Source organism: Lithobates pipiens, unplaced genomic scaffold (genome assembly GCF_037356315.1).
Source record: "Lithobates pipiens isolate NorthernLeopardFrog02 unplaced genomic scaffold, aLitPip1_a1.2 Scaffold_22, whole genome shotgun sequence".
Lineage (NCBI taxonomy): Eukaryota > Metazoa > Chordata > Amphibia > Anura > Ranidae > Lithobates > Lithobates pipiens.
The window spans coordinates 202148333-202164032 of record NW_027507784.1 but is presented as its reverse complement, the minus strand read 5'-3'; the positions used below and the strand labels follow the sequence as shown (position 1 = coordinate 202164032).

Genomic DNA, 15700 nt, shown 5'->3' with positions numbered 1-15700 from the left:
GGGAGGCAACTTTAGCTCGCAGAATTATCATTACTATACAATTTTGAGAAGAACAAGTGAAAAGATTCCATAATATGATTGGGATTTTGGTAATAGCACTCGTCGAGGATCTGATTTTAGGGTAAGAGGGGTAAGTTTGGTTATGAGTTTTGGCCCTATTTTGTTTCTCTGAAGGTAGAAATGGGCTTCTCACCACCTTAAGCTTTTTTCTGCTGCAGAGGTTAAGACCAGGTTTAGAGCCAATCTAGCTGATTTGAGTTTGGTTAGCAAGGCCAGAATAGGGTTATATTTGTGGGCTTTGCTGAGCGATTTAAACTCCCTTTCAAGCTTAAAGTGTTTGTTAACCCAAAAAAAAAAAAAAAGATTCAGATTCTGGTCCCTTAAAGCAGGTTACACAGCATGCTTGTGCTGTGTAATCTGCCCCCCTAAACTGCACAAAGCACCCTGAACCTATTACTTCCTGTATGCCTTCTCTATATGGAACACAATAACCAGGGCTGCTCAGCCCTAACCACTGTGATCAGAGTACGTCCCTCCGTCATACGTGGCTGTCTTATCTGCTCGCCTCTCCCCCTTTTCCCTCCTTCCTGCCTGTCAGCTCCCTCTCTCTGTCTCCGAAGCCCCCGCCGCCTGCCGCTCCTATTAAAAATAAAAAACCTACAATTGTCACTGCCAGCCCCTCTATTAGAGGCCGGCATACCACACTATGTAAGTAATTTGTAAAAATGAGCATTATAAATAGCTATTTAGAGTCTTCAGGCCAGTCACCTGACTCGCAGATGCTTTACAGCTCGGATACATTGCTTCTGCGGGAGGTCATGTGATCTTCCCGGCTGACGTAAGAGACAGATCACAGCCCCTCCCACAGAAACAATGTCTCAGAGCTGTAAAGTTATGTGGCCGACCTGAAGACAGCTCTAAATAGCTATTTATAATGCTCGTTTTTATAAAGGACTTATATGGCATGTTATGCCAGCCTCTAATATAGGGGCTAGCAGTAAATAATATTTTACACTTTACCTATATAGGCCTGATGTTTTAGTTGGGAAGCTAACTGGATGATTTTTCTGAGGATTACCACCTTATGTTCCCCCATAAGAAGCCTGGGATAATGTCTTCTACATCATTCAAAATAAGATCTCCCTCATGTCCTTCTCTAACTTATAGTGCATCTAAACGGGGCGCTTAAAAGGGATTAATTAAGTCACCGTGGGTATGGGCCTGATGGAAAGGGTGCGTTATTGAGTTTTAGAAGGAATGGAGAATAATCCGACCAAGAGATATCACGAATGGATGCCTGAGCTACAAAACGGATATCTAAAATGGGAAAAAATAAATATGATCGATTCTAGCATATGTTATGTAAGGTGCCGAGTCCCGGTAGGAGGGGTTTAGCTCCCACCAAAGGTCTACCAGTCCCAGAGAATGGAGAAGCCAGGCTATGCAAAAGGTTTGTTTAGGGGGCCTTATGAGAAGGGGTATCCCTGCCCCCGATTTATCTGAGAGTTGGTCAAACGCAATATTAGAGTCCCCCCATTATAATTCGAGTCTCCAGATAGGGGAAAAGGGACTGGAGCATTTCTGAGAAAAATGTGACCTCACCATGGTTCAGGGCATAGTAAGAAATGAAAATGTATAGGCAACTGTCAATATGTACCTTAACTAGAATATATAATTGTCTGGGAGTGAGAAAAGGCAACTTTTTTAGATAAAAAAAAATAACCTCCCTGTTTTTTGACTTCTGAATTTGCTATATAGAAGGTTGGATATTTATGATGGACAAACACAAGGTTAAGATTCTCAGGAAAGTGAGTCTTCTGTAGCATGAGGACATCAAGACCTTAGGAGTGGTAATGCTGAAATGCCTTGCATCTCTTTATCGTAGAATTGAGGCCTTGTGTGTTGTGGGATGCCACTCTAAGAGTCCCACCCGGTTGATCAAGATTAGTCATGGAAAGGAGAGGAGACAAATGCCATCAGATGATGGACACATACCCAAGAGTCCTGCTGAGGGTCCACGGAGAAACTGGTCCAAAGAGGCTCGAATCCCAAACTGTTCAAGAGTTGCTGAAGCCTCCGCATAGGTATCTAGAAGAGAAAGAAGAACATAAGTGTATGGAAAAAAAAAATGTAGGAGGGGAGTAGAAAAATAGAAAAGAACCCAGAGCTGTGTTTGTTCTGTGTTCTCTGGACACAGGACCAGACATGCCTAGCTCTGCACACCAAGAAAAAATTTATGTGCATCCTGCGATAAACAGGGTGCTATCCTGTAGTCACCAGAGGGGGGTATAACCTCTGTGTCACTACAGGGGGAGGAGCATGAAAACCATTCCAGCCTTAATGCTTCAAAAGTAAAAATAAAAAGTAAAAAAAAAAATATAAAAACCATAGGAAATCTTAAGGCCCTAGACTATACCTCACCAGGCTATAAAAAGTCAAAACGTAACAAGAAAGACAGATTATAAGGTACGGGTTCCAGAAGGCATTAAGGGAGAGAAAGCTGATACCGCCAGGGTTGTCATGAACAGGATCAGGGTGTCTCCCCAATAAGGCCAATGATAAAATTATGATAAACAAGGCATACTACCCCTCAGAGCTGCACCCTAAATTGCCCAAACCTCGGAGAGAGCATGAAAAGAGGTACTCTGAATTAGCTGTAGTTCCATTTAAATGTGAGTTCAAAGGGAGGGAAGTCAATTTGAGATGGATATGCCTCCCAGACGGGTGTAATAGTATTGGGGTTTAGTCAGATAACAAGAACCATGGTTGGTGTCCCTCAAGCCAAGAAGGGACCAAAGGAGATTAGGTGCACAGCGAGGGGTTGATGAATCCCTCAGGGTGGGTTGGAGTCCCAATGTCTCCTTTGTTTCTTTACCGGGGTCAAGGGGCTAATCGGAGGGGGTTGCTTTGAAGAGCTTTGGCGATTAGCAGAAGACGAGGAAGATGAATCTTGGGAGATGATGCCAAGTTGGACCAGCAGGCATTCCCCATCCTGGAAAGATGCAAAATTGTAGGATGTATTCCTATATTGAAACTGTAGGCATAAGAGGAAGACAGAAGGGGAAGAACCACCAATACTTCACAGATTTGTGTGATAAGGCCGAAGGGGTTTCAGGGATCTCCGCCTTTGGATGGTTGTTAATCCACAAAAATTTGTACCGGGTTTTCTTGTAAAGAGAGATTTTCAGAGTAACGGGCCTTCCTCATGACTTCCTCTTTCACAGAGTAGAAGTGTGGTTTGACCACAATATCCCTAGGAAGACCATCTTTGCATGGGGGTTGTAGGACCCTGTGAGCTCTATCCAGCTCCAGCATATTGTCAGGGATATCTGAGATGAGGTCATTAATGAGATTCTTGACAGCCCCTTGAACATCCAGGATTGATTTGGGGAGACCCCAATACAAAAATTGTAGTGTCTGCTGCTATTTTCAAGGTCATCAATTTTAACTAAAGTGGTGTGTCAGGGAGGTGCCCGGGGGAGGGGGTGAAGCCTGTTGCAGTTCAGCGAGTCCTGCACGGCTGTTAATCATTGGAGTACCCAGCATTTTATCTAAAGTGGTAGACCACTAATGCCCTGGGATGCAGGGAGAGGGTCTGCGATGGAGTCTGTGTCCTCCATGTCTCTGCATGGAGGAGTTGCGACTGCCATCTTGGATTTTCCTGGGGCCTGCTCTCCAAAGCTTAGCTGGTGGGACAACACTCTCTAGAGTTGCTCACCTGACATATGGGAAGTGGCTCTGATGTGACCGGAATGCAGATAGGATGTCTGAGAAGGGGGCCGCTGTCGATAGCTGGTGTAGAGGCTGTCAGATGGCTGGAGCGGGTCAGACTCCTGGATCAAGCCATCATCTCGGGTGCTGCCACACATGCGCCTCCCACAACTTTTCAATCAATATCATTTTGATTCTCCTACATTTTAACTCTAAGAGACAATTGCAGTTCATGCAACAATTTTTAGAATTTGCTGTGTATACTCATATGTTTGCATATTTATCTTTCATTGTTATGACTATGTTTTATATTTTTTATGTAGCCCTGAAGAAAAGGGAGTGGCATTGCCCAGAAAAACATTGGCTGTTTTTATGACCTACAGAATCTGCCAACAATTAAAATTATCTTTGGCTCTTTCACCTGTTTTTGGTCAGGACATCTTTACATATTTCTATGACTTTTATATTAGGAATGATTACCTTTAGGGTTTTAGGGTGGGATAACAGCTAGTGTTAGTATTGGTGGGGGGGGGGGGGAGGGGTAGTTTGAAGTAAGTTTTAAATGTAGGCATTCCTTTATGTGCAGGAAGCTCTGCACTGAAAATTACCAGCTTCAATCTTCTGGCACTGAAAACAAATGTGTTTTCAACTAGTCTTTTATGTTTTAAAATAACTCTGGATATCTAACTGAGATCTGTTCTATATATGAGATATTATCTGGTAAAATTCTGAACTGCTATAGCTAGAAGCTTTAGCCAGAAGAAGTAATGCATGTACTACCAGTTGAGAAAATGTAAAATAAAGAGGGACAACATCAGAAACTTCTGCTACATTCTTGGAGTTATAGAATCGAGAATTGTTTGCTGCCTTAGGAAAAGGAAACATGAGACTTAGGGAGTTATTTACTAAAGGAAAATCCACTTTGCACTGCAAGTGCACGTGGAAGTGAAGTTGCTGTAGATCCGAGGGGGACATGCGAGAAAAATAAAAAACAGCATTTTAGCTTGCACATGATTGGATGATAAAATCAGCAGCGCTAACACTCATTTCAGATCTACCCCTTAGATTTAGAGTGATTGCACTTCCAAGTGCACTTGCAGTGCAAAGTGGATTTGCCTTTTGTAAATAACCCCCTTAGTATCTACAAGCAAAAGGCCAAAACATTTAAGTATTTTATAATTATTCTTTATAAAAATATAAATACACTCTAATACATAATTGCATTTACCTACCTATTTAATTGAAAGTAGACACTGATTAATTGTACTAAACTGAAAGCAAATATTGATTAGAAAGGGAGTTACCGTAATGGAAATGTTCACTCTAGCCTGGGTTACTTTAAATAGTTAGGCCCAGGGGGTGTTAAAAACAAAAAATAAATTTTCTCAAAAACCCGATTCTGTATTTGAAATAAAAACACAATGAAAATGAAAACTTTAGTAAATCATTCCTGTGTTTTTTGTTTGTTTGTTTGTTTTTTGCAAGAAGAAACAAGAAGAAACTTCCATTGTGTACAGCTAATTAATAAAAATGACAGACTACATCAGTCTGAAGCATAACTGCTATTGACAATGGTTATCACGCTGTCAGATCTAAGTACTTAAACCATATATAAAAAGTTATACTATCAGAATATATTTAATAATTGGACACTGTCATGATTTGGGGGGATTAGTGCAGTTCATTAAGGAACAACCAACCTCTTGTAGTATTAAAGTCATGCATTTAACAAACAAAAACGTTGATGGCAGCAGCACACACTGTCATTCTGCATAAAAGGTTAAGAAACAAATAATTATTTATGAGACCAACATTAATTTCTTGCTGTGAACAATTCTGCTCAGCAAGAGATTAATGCAGGTCTCATAAACTGCATCCATGCTGATTTCAGTATGAAATAGATGACAGCTTAATAAAGAAATGTGCTGAAAAGTCCCTGCTTACCAACCACTGGTAATTGTGATAGGGGTCTAAAAGCACACAGTGAATTTGCCTTCATTTTCTTCTGATAAGTGGGTTGAAATATGTTCCTTTCTAGCAGCAACAAATAAAAAAAGTGCAATTGTGTTTGCCTAAGGCATCTGCTGACAAATGTATTTCTGGTGGCTAAAGAGAAAGATCCAACATTGCCAGCCATGAATATGTTATTCTTAAAAAAAGCAAAAAAACAACAACAAAAAACAGTTTTAACCAGTTGCCGACCGCTTTAAAGCAGTTTTACTGTTTTACTGCTACAGGGCAGCCGCTTGATGCAGCATCACATATATATACATGATTCTGTACTTCCAGGTGGTGGCACATGCTCTCCCCACTTCTGCTGTGATTAGTCACAACAGAAGCTGATCAGCAGCTGCCAGCCAATGGATGACCACTGATACTTGCTGATCAGCAAAAACTGTTTTTTTTATTTTTTATTTATAGTGCAAAAAATAATAAAATCCAGTAGTGATCAAATACCACAAAAAAAGAAAGCTCTGTTTGTATAAAAAAAAACATTATTGATACATTTTGTAACGGCACCCCTAATATAAAGGGGGTTAATGCCGTTTACGATGTTCCCTCTCCTAGACACACATCCACTCGCTACCAATATCCACAGCTAAACGACCCTTTCCTATAGGAGCCGACCCCTCTGGCAATAAGACGAGACGCACTCTGTCTCTTCTGTAGTAGGAATGACTTTATTAATGAGAAACATTGTCACTTTATACACAATTCAAGGCACATGCTTTAACATGAACAGGGGCCCAGCTCCACCCACACATCCCAAGACTCAACACCTCATCCTGACATCTGCTAGGCTTCAAACGATCCCACCCAATACACATCTTTTCACAAAGGGTTGGCAGCCAGTCTGTCTGGCACTTTACAATACACACAAGGACAGACTTAAATGAACAATTGAAATGCAAAACAACTTAATTCCTCACAGCAATGATACTTAACCCCCATATACAGTATACATCCAATCTATATACAATGTATATACAGCCTTGAATATGGCTATCACAGACCATATCGGGGGTTTCTTTTATTCACCCTGTGTCCAAAGTGACCCCACTGTCACACATCTAATTTATGTTCGGCCTTACATGACCATGCAATTGTCAGTTAAAGTGGGGGGGCGCATGTGCAAAGTTATCAGTGCTGGACATGTCTGCTTGAGGATCCGCACTGTTCAGGTCATTACAGCCACTAGCAGACACAGCCAGACCTGCCAATAACCACCCACTACCTGCTCTTTGGTGTACGGCACCACCTGCTCGAAAACAAAATCTAAATCAAATCAGGGGAGTGCTCACCCGGGCATTGACCAAAATGGCAGTGGCAGCACCTTCCCAGCTCTACACTCCACGGCATGCAAAACAACTGCAACTGATCCCTGTAGCAGATGGTGAGTCTGATACAGACCTGGGGATCACTCCACCTCGCCCCCTATTCTGACTCGGCGCCTCCTGACCTACTCGGACAGTTTGAGCGGATACTCACTAAAGCCCTTAGACCCCTTTCACACTGGGGGATTTTTCAGGTGTTTTTGAGGAGCTTTAGTGTTAAAAAAAGTGCCTGTAAAGCGCTTGAAAGAAGCCTCATCTGCAATCCCAATGTGAAAGCCCAAGTGCTTTACAAGCCCTTTCACAATATCAGCACCCCAAAAACGCTTGTAAAGTGCCGCTTAAACTAGCAGCGCTTTACCAGCATTTTTCGAGCGCTATTGGGGCGCTTTTAACTCCTGCTAGTGGCCCAATAAAGGGTTAAAAGTGCCCACAAAGTGCTGCTGCCAAAAGCGCTTTGCATACGCTTTTCAGGAGCTTTTTGGGCATTTTGCAGGCGCTTTCCATTGATTTCAATGGGAAGGGGCGCTTTGGGAGCGGTGTATTCACCACTCCAAAAGCACTGCAAAGAAGCTGCTTAAGAAGACCTCAGGCCACAGAACTGAAAAATTGTCCCGGGAAACCAGAGAGCTGGGGCAGAGCACTGCTGAATTTGAACAACGTGTTGGCGACTTGGACATCCTCGCTCATAATCATACAGATGAGCTTGGCCCATTTGGAGGACTTTCAGAATAGGATCCAATGGTGAAACCTCTGCATTCACAGACTTCCTGAGATCACCACAGATGCACAATCTACATTAAAGGCTATCTTTCAAGAATTGGCCCCTTCCATACCGATCAAATGCCTAGAAATGGACAGTGTCCATCGAGCCCTGGCCCCACGTCAGATGGATAGCCCAACTCATGATATCCTCACAAAACTGCACTTTTATCACGCTAAAGAAGAACTATCTGCAGCAAGATTCACTAGTCTTTTTGGTGTCAAACGTATCAGCTCTTCCAAGATCTTTCCCCGCTTACAGTTGCCAAGGGGCAGACCCTGAAACCACATCTACAAATACTACAACAACACCGCATCATCATGGGGCTTTCCTTTCTCAGCTAGCTTCTCATAACAGAACTAATACTATACTTGTAGATTGTCTAATCAAAGCAACCTCAAAGCAACTCTCCATCACTTTTAACTTCTATCACCAGGTTCATCTGAGGGCTCCCTACATCGTTCAGCATCCTGTTCATCCCGGATGTCCCATGCTTACCCAAAAGCTAATGCATAGTCAATCTGGTTCTCACAAGCATGGGCGCTAGGCATCTCCTGTTCCAACCCACATGGACTCCATGAATTGATCTGTGACCCCAGTACTCTCAGGTTCTTTGTTTGCAGCCCATGTGGTGCCCTCATTAGAGGATTGACTTCCCCGATTTGTACACCCCACTGTGAGTCGGGTAGATTTCCTCTTCTGTCTGCCGGTTTATTGATGCACTTTTTGTTTGCGAAACTACAGGCTCACAGACTGGCTCCTCTGGCCCACGGATTCCCCGCATCCAAGGACCAACTGTTTTTAATGCCCTGTACACACGGTCAGAAATTCAGACGGAAAAGATCCAATCGGATTATGTTGTTGGAAAATCTGATCATGTGTGGGCTCTATCGGACTTTTTCCGTCTGAAATTCTGATGGAAAAAGTTTGAGAGCTGGATCTCAAATTTCCCAACAACAAAATCCGATTAGACTTTTTCCGATCATTTGTAGAGAATTCCGACGGACAAAGTGCCACGCATGGTCAGATTAAATTACGAGACCAAAGCTATTGACTACTAGCTTCTATGTAGTCCCACCGTACGCAACGAACGTCACCTCATTCCGAACTATCAGATTTTCCGACAACTTCGGCCAAAATCCGTTGGAAAAAATCCGATGGATTTTGTGGTCAGAACGTCCAACCGTGTGTACAGGGCATAAGACTTTCAGATAACAGTATCCATGGTACTGGGGGGGGGGGGGGTGGCTCGTCTCATACCTCTTCCTCCCCCCTTCCCTATTGCCTTCTCCCTGAAATTGTAATTTAAACGCAATGCAGTATAGCAAAAAAATGGCCTGATCATGAAAGGGGTAAATCTTCCGGAGGTCAAGCTGACACTGCATAAAGTGTTTTCATCCCCACCCATATTTTTAACTGAAACTTCACCTATTCAAATTTATCAGAGCTAAATGCAGTTTAAAACCAATGAGACATATGTATCAATGCATCTTACTTATGAACTAATTCAGACCTGCAAAATAAAATGTCAGGTGGAGAATGAAAGTTTGATTTTAATTTATGATTGTAGAGCAGTACAAACAGCTATTTTGTCAGCCACATTGATACAATCTTTGTCAAAATACATGTTTTCTTTCTTCTATTCTATTGTCTACGAAAGACTAATCTATCCACCCCTTATCTGAAACTATTTTAATATTTAATTAGGTCGAATTTTTTACAATCACATTTTCCACAAGCAATTTCTACCACTTGTAATTAACCCCTTGTCATAATAAACTGTTACAGATTGGAACAGGACCATTTACAGCACAATAGATCAATATCTCTTATGGAAGTTGTATTTAAAAAAAATGTAAGCAGACGTTTCTCCCTTTTTCCAGAACCCCCAGATCACATAAGGGTGCTTGACAGCATCAGAATCCTGGTGTTTCAAGGCATGGTCATAGCAATGCTGGATGAGGAAGTGACAACTGCATTGCTGTCTGACAGAGCGAAGTCCATCCTCCTGATAGTATAAAGATGACCTCATTGTTTCCAGAAGTAAAAATGGTTCTCTAATTGGAGCCCATATATTCTGCCACATAGCAGGCTTTTCAGCTCTCTTGTGACACTAACAAAGGAAGTCTACAAAAAGTCAATAGCAGAAGACGATGTTTTAAAAATATGATTACCAAAAAATACAGCAATCTGTACACATAACACATTTACAAACCCTTAACAAAAACAGATACTAAGTGAGGAGGATGTAGACAAACATGAAGCAATTGTTAGACTACATATACTGTATTATATACATATACTGTATTAGGTATCCCTATATACTGTTTAGGAGAAAATTAGGAACATAATTTTAGTTTAACACTAAACACGTGACATTGCAAAGGTTTATAAGGTATGTTGCTAAGTAAAGTTTTGCATATCTTAATTTATTATTATAAATTATTTATTTAAATTAATCCTAATTTTTCATCATTTCTCAAATGCACATGATTTAGGTCTAGCCATTTTTAATCATATACAGAGTTACAACATTTGTAAAAATTTTAATACAGTATGTGCACTCATTGGGGAGGTGTACCCTCAATACTGTCATGGCGAACATTGTCACCAGTACAGAAATGAAAAAAATGCAAAGTGTTATGTTTCTCACTAGAACAGAAGTAAATTAGATGGTATATTTTTCATCGGGGCACTTTCTCAAGTGATTAATCTCACAGATGGGACTTCTGTTTTTTCTAGAGCTTTCTTCTTTAAGTAATAGGGACACTGAAAACAATAAGACCCTAACAGGAAAGAATAAAGGGTAAATACTTAAAGTATACTTATCCTTTAACTTATAGTGTATAAAATTAATCTATAACCATGTTTTATAAAAGTAAAGTGGTAAAGTGTTTTCAGATGTAATATGAAACCACAGTAACATTAACAACACTGATGACAGTTATTGCATTTGTGAAACCGACAGAGCTCTTACAAGCCATTACAGTCAAAATATTGGCTTATGAAAAATTAATACAGTCTGTAGAAAATGGAACTTGGCATCTGCACTAGCTATTTATGTAGAATTACAAAGAATTAACTATTCCATGTGCTACAAAGTAATGTGTTTGCATTAAATAGTATATCATTTAAAAACTAAAAAGGAATACAATAAAGAATGTGCTTTTAGAAAAGGACATCATTTTATATATACCTCTTTAAACTTGACTAATGCTAATGGTTATATTTGTCATAATCTGATCAATTGATTTGTTTTTCCCTGATATACATATTGAGAATATACTGTATTTACAATACACACAAACATATATGTATATATACATGTATGTATATATGTATATATATATATATATATATATATATATATATATATATATATATATATATATATATACATACATGCATATATACATGCATACCCCACTTTTAAGTACACAATGGGGATTATTTACTAAAGCTGGAAAGTGCAAAATCATGTGTGTGTGTATATATATATATATATATATATATATATATATATATATATATATATATATATACATGTATGTATATGTATGTATGTATGTATATATATATATATATATATATATATATATATATATATATATATATATATATATATATATATATATATATATATATATATATAAAATAAAATAAAATAAATGTTAGAGAGAATCTAAGAAAAGGTACAGTGGTGTAATATATAAGCCTAATCCAACAAAGATGTCATGAAATTATAGTTTATATTAGTTATTGCAGTATTCAATCACACAACACATTTATGTATCTGCCATTGATTCTATTGCTGAAATATGACATTTCTATACTTGATTTTCTGGGTCTACATCACCCATTATGAGAACACCTAAAATTCCTTAAAACAGTCCGGAATGAAGGCGCAAAGATCTCTGGTAAATTATCAAAGACATGTGAAAACCCAGGCAATGACACAGGTTCATCTTTAATTAAGAAGATACCACCTTCAGGAGGACTGACACATTTAATGTAAAGATTAGCCACTTCCTGACTGCCTCACAGCAGATATACTGCTACAGGGGAGCCATTCTGTGCAGAATCCATATATATACACACACACACACACATATATATATATATATATATATATATATATATATATATATATATATATATATATATATATGTGTGTGTACATGATCCTGCACTTTTGGGTAGGGGAAGCGTGCCGCCACCAGCGACCCCTTCTGCTGTGATGTCCACCAGCAACCACAAAAAATCGGGCAAAGACACAGAACAGAGCTTTGCCTATGTATACAAGGTAGAGCTCCATTCTGACAGGTGGAACGTGATGTATTTTGTGTCCCTGCAGGTAATAAAATCTGGCAGTAAAAACAGCACACAGTTTATAGAAAAACACTGGAACACAGTTAGCCCTTTGATCGCCCTAGATCACCACTACAAGTAAAAAATAAAAAAAATTTAAAATTAATTCCAGCATGTGTCCAATAGTTTGAAGATGCTATAACTTTTACACAAACCAATCAATATAAAATGCCACCCAAAGAAATCTAAATTTTTGGGGAAAAGAAGGACATAAATTGTATTTGGGTACAGCGTTGCATGACCGTGCAACTGTCAGTTTAAGTAACGCAGTGCTGTATCGCAAACAATGGCCTGGTCATGAAGGGGATAAATCTTCCAGAAGTCAAGTAGTTAGTGCATGCTTAAGCTTACAGTAAACATCATCAACTTTGCTATCATGGAGTAATAGCATTAAATTAATCTTTAAGCAATAATACCTCTGCTTCGTTTAGGCATGCAGACTAGTATTTCTATGTTACAAGATGATAACACTTCTGTAATAATCGCTGTGAATAAGAGAATAATATATAACTGACTATATATAAATGCTTCCTTTCCCCATATTCCACTAATTATTGCCCAGCCAGTTATAGGATAGAATAGGATTTGCCTATTAAACACAAACCTACATTAAGCATAAAATATACTTTTAAAGTGGTTGTAAACCCTTACAAACCACTTTGACCTACAGGTAAGCCTAGATTAAGGCTTACCTGTAGGTCCAAGAAATATCTCCTAAACCTATACGGTTTAGGAGATATTTGCCCGAAGACAGGCACCGCTGTCTACGACGCATGCGCCGTAGACAGTGGCGCGCAGGCGCACTGAGCGTGGCATCATCGATGACGAAGATGCCGCGCGATGCCGTGCGATGCCGCGTGTCTTGGCTCCCGTGCGCATGCACGGGAGTGACGTCATCGCGGCTTCGCCGAATGACAGCGGCGGAGCTGCGAGACCCCACCGAGCAGATGGATGCGCCGGACTACAGGGGACAGCGGTGACTTTGTTGGCTCCTGTGTCAGGTAAGTGACACATAATGGGCTACTATGCGATGCATAGTAGTCCATTATGCTTTGCCTTTGCAGGGAATGAAAGAGGAAGTAAACTCATCAGGGTTTACTTCCTCTTTAAGTTGTGCCTTGAGGTGTATTTGAGAGGATTTTGTTATTTTTGTCTGTTTTTTCTTAAGTTCTTTGAATTGGGTCACAATTTTTTGTCAAATTTATATAAATGGATTATTAAATTCTGGTCCAAGGCAATAATAAAGTAAAAAAAAAATGTATATGTTTGTAATGCTTTCAATAATGTAATTATCCAATTATTTGCATGGCTTCGACAATTAGCAATTAAGAATTTTTTCAATTATTCATGCCATTTGAAGCATGGCATCCCAGCATTCCTTTATTAGACATATTTGTTTTAAAATGTAACACATAAAACTATAATAAATAAAGTAGGAATATACTAGAGTACTCTACAAATACTGTATATGCAATGTAACAAAACTGAATTTCTTGGTCATGCATGTGTACTTCTTTAATGTATAATTGTCTTTAAGTTTGATATCATTAAAGTGAAAATGCAAGGTCCTGCTATTTTCTAGACCCCCTATGTCCCCATTCATAATTTAAATTAAAATGTAAACCTCGGAAATTAACTGTGAACAAAGCGCATCCTTCTATAATGTGTACTTGTCTCTGAAATACCTCATGCATAATTAGAGTATGTGGCATGGAGATTCAAGGCAACCTAGTGTTTTTTTCAAAGTAAGGATTTTAGATTCAATTAAATGGGTTTCTTGCAGGCATAAAATATGTGGTTTGTGTGCCTTAAGAAATTCAAAGAGTCTAGCCTGTTTAAATTTGGAATTCAGGACTCTGATTTTCCAAGAACGGAAAGTTACTTAAGCCATAAAAGATTCAATGGGCATATACCGAAGGAGTAAAGTCCAACAGGGACACGGGGTGCCCCTCAAGTCACAATCCAACAATAAAGGAGGGAAAGAGAAACACACACATACACACACGCACGCTTAACACACAACCACAGTTAACTAGCACAAGTAAGTATCCCATAAATTAAATAGGATTTAAAAATGAACCCCTGGCCTGCTCAGCCATAGCAGAGCAAACCTAATCCCGGAACAAAACAATATGCTGGGGAACATGACCTAAGCAATTAGGAAATATACCAACACTGCACAGTAATCCTGCTCTAAAGCAAATTAAAGCAGCGGCTAACAAGATCCGGGAGGACATATAGCTTCAAGTGGTTGGTGGGCCAACAGAGGGATTGGCTGGGTTACAGCAGTGTTTCTACCCAATTTAAGACACTTTCAAGTGTAGTAAAGATGGTTCACCCCTGGTGTGCAAACTTGTAATCTTTCTGGAAACAGCATAGCCTATTGGATATTGGGGGCTCTCAACTTTTGTTTAGCAAACTGAATGTGCATGGAGTTTTCAAACCGCCATGGAATAGTCCAGGAGAGAGAAACATCAGCATTTTTGATGCAAAGATTTTACTTTGTTCTGGCCACCCTAAGGATGGCATCTTGATGCCTGTCATTGAGAAAATGGATTACCATAGGCCGAGGTGGGTTACCTGGTGAAAGAGGCCCTATGGGCTCTTTTGATGACAAAGCAATTTGACAGGCAATCTCAACCAAATTTCTCCAGCAGACAGATTTCTATGAAGTCTAATATTGTATGCCAGTGCTAAGGTAGAAACAAGTGTCTATCAAATAATAATAACAAAATATTAAGTGCTACACGTGAGTTCATAAGCTGCTACTGGAAAAAAAGATCCCCAGCACTGTCCCCTTGAATACAATTCATACATATACGCCATGAATTATGAAAGAATATTAGTAGGGGGCGGACCTGGCGAGCGTGGTGAATGGCCGCATAGGAATTTAGCTCCCGGCCGAGGGAATCTTCCGAAGTATATACCGGCAACGATAGGCACTGGAACACAGCGCAAACAGGCACAGCAGGTTGGAGGCGCTCAGGGAGCATGCCATGGAAACAAAAGGAGCGGAGGGAGCCCGGTAAATGACAGATTTCTTCACCCTGTCAGGCCGCTCAAACAGCCAAGATGGCACTGGCACTGTACAGAGCACATCGCTGTCCCTCAGTCAGCTAGTCAGGAGGGGGTGTATGGGGGAGCAGTCCTCATGGGTCAGACATGTACAGCAGCAGCCAGGGTCTCAGTCCTCCTCAAGCTCCAATAGCCCTGCAAAGACGAAACAGAGACTAGCAGAACAGACACCTGTAAACAATGAGTATGGAGACAGAGGTATTAAAATTGACAATACATTGGAATTTCAGGATGCAATAGCAGCTTTCCCCAAAAATAACAAACCAGTCATGGACTCTACCATGAAAGAAATGCTAGTGACTCTGAGGAGTGCAATACATACGGATATGCTGCAGCTTGCAAAGCAATGCAAGACAGAGGTTAAAGCAGTGAGAGAGTGACCCATATAGAAAATAAAATGGGAGAATTCACTGAAACCTTTAATAACATGGTGGATGTGCACAATGACCAT

At 40.0% G+C, this 15700-nt stretch overlaps 1 protein-coding gene across 9 annotated transcripts in view; it reads right to left on the bottom strand.

Moving 5' to 3' along the window:
* Positions 1 to 15700, bottom strand: part of RBFOX1 (RNA binding fox-1 homolog 1) — a 1314070-nt gene that overhangs the window by 298090 nt on the left and 1000280 nt on the right. For 6 of the 9 annotated variants that reach the window (XM_077448822.1, XM_077448824.1, XM_077448823.1 and 3 more), the window contains exon 8: positions 1996 to 2088. The exons of the other annotated variants lie outside the window; for them this stretch is intronic. In XM_077448822.1, the coding sequence (XP_077304948.1) occupies positions 1996 to 2088 (93 nt within the window). The remainder of the gene's footprint in view (positions 1 to 1995; positions 2089 to 15700) is intronic. 9 annotated transcript variants of the gene reach the window in all.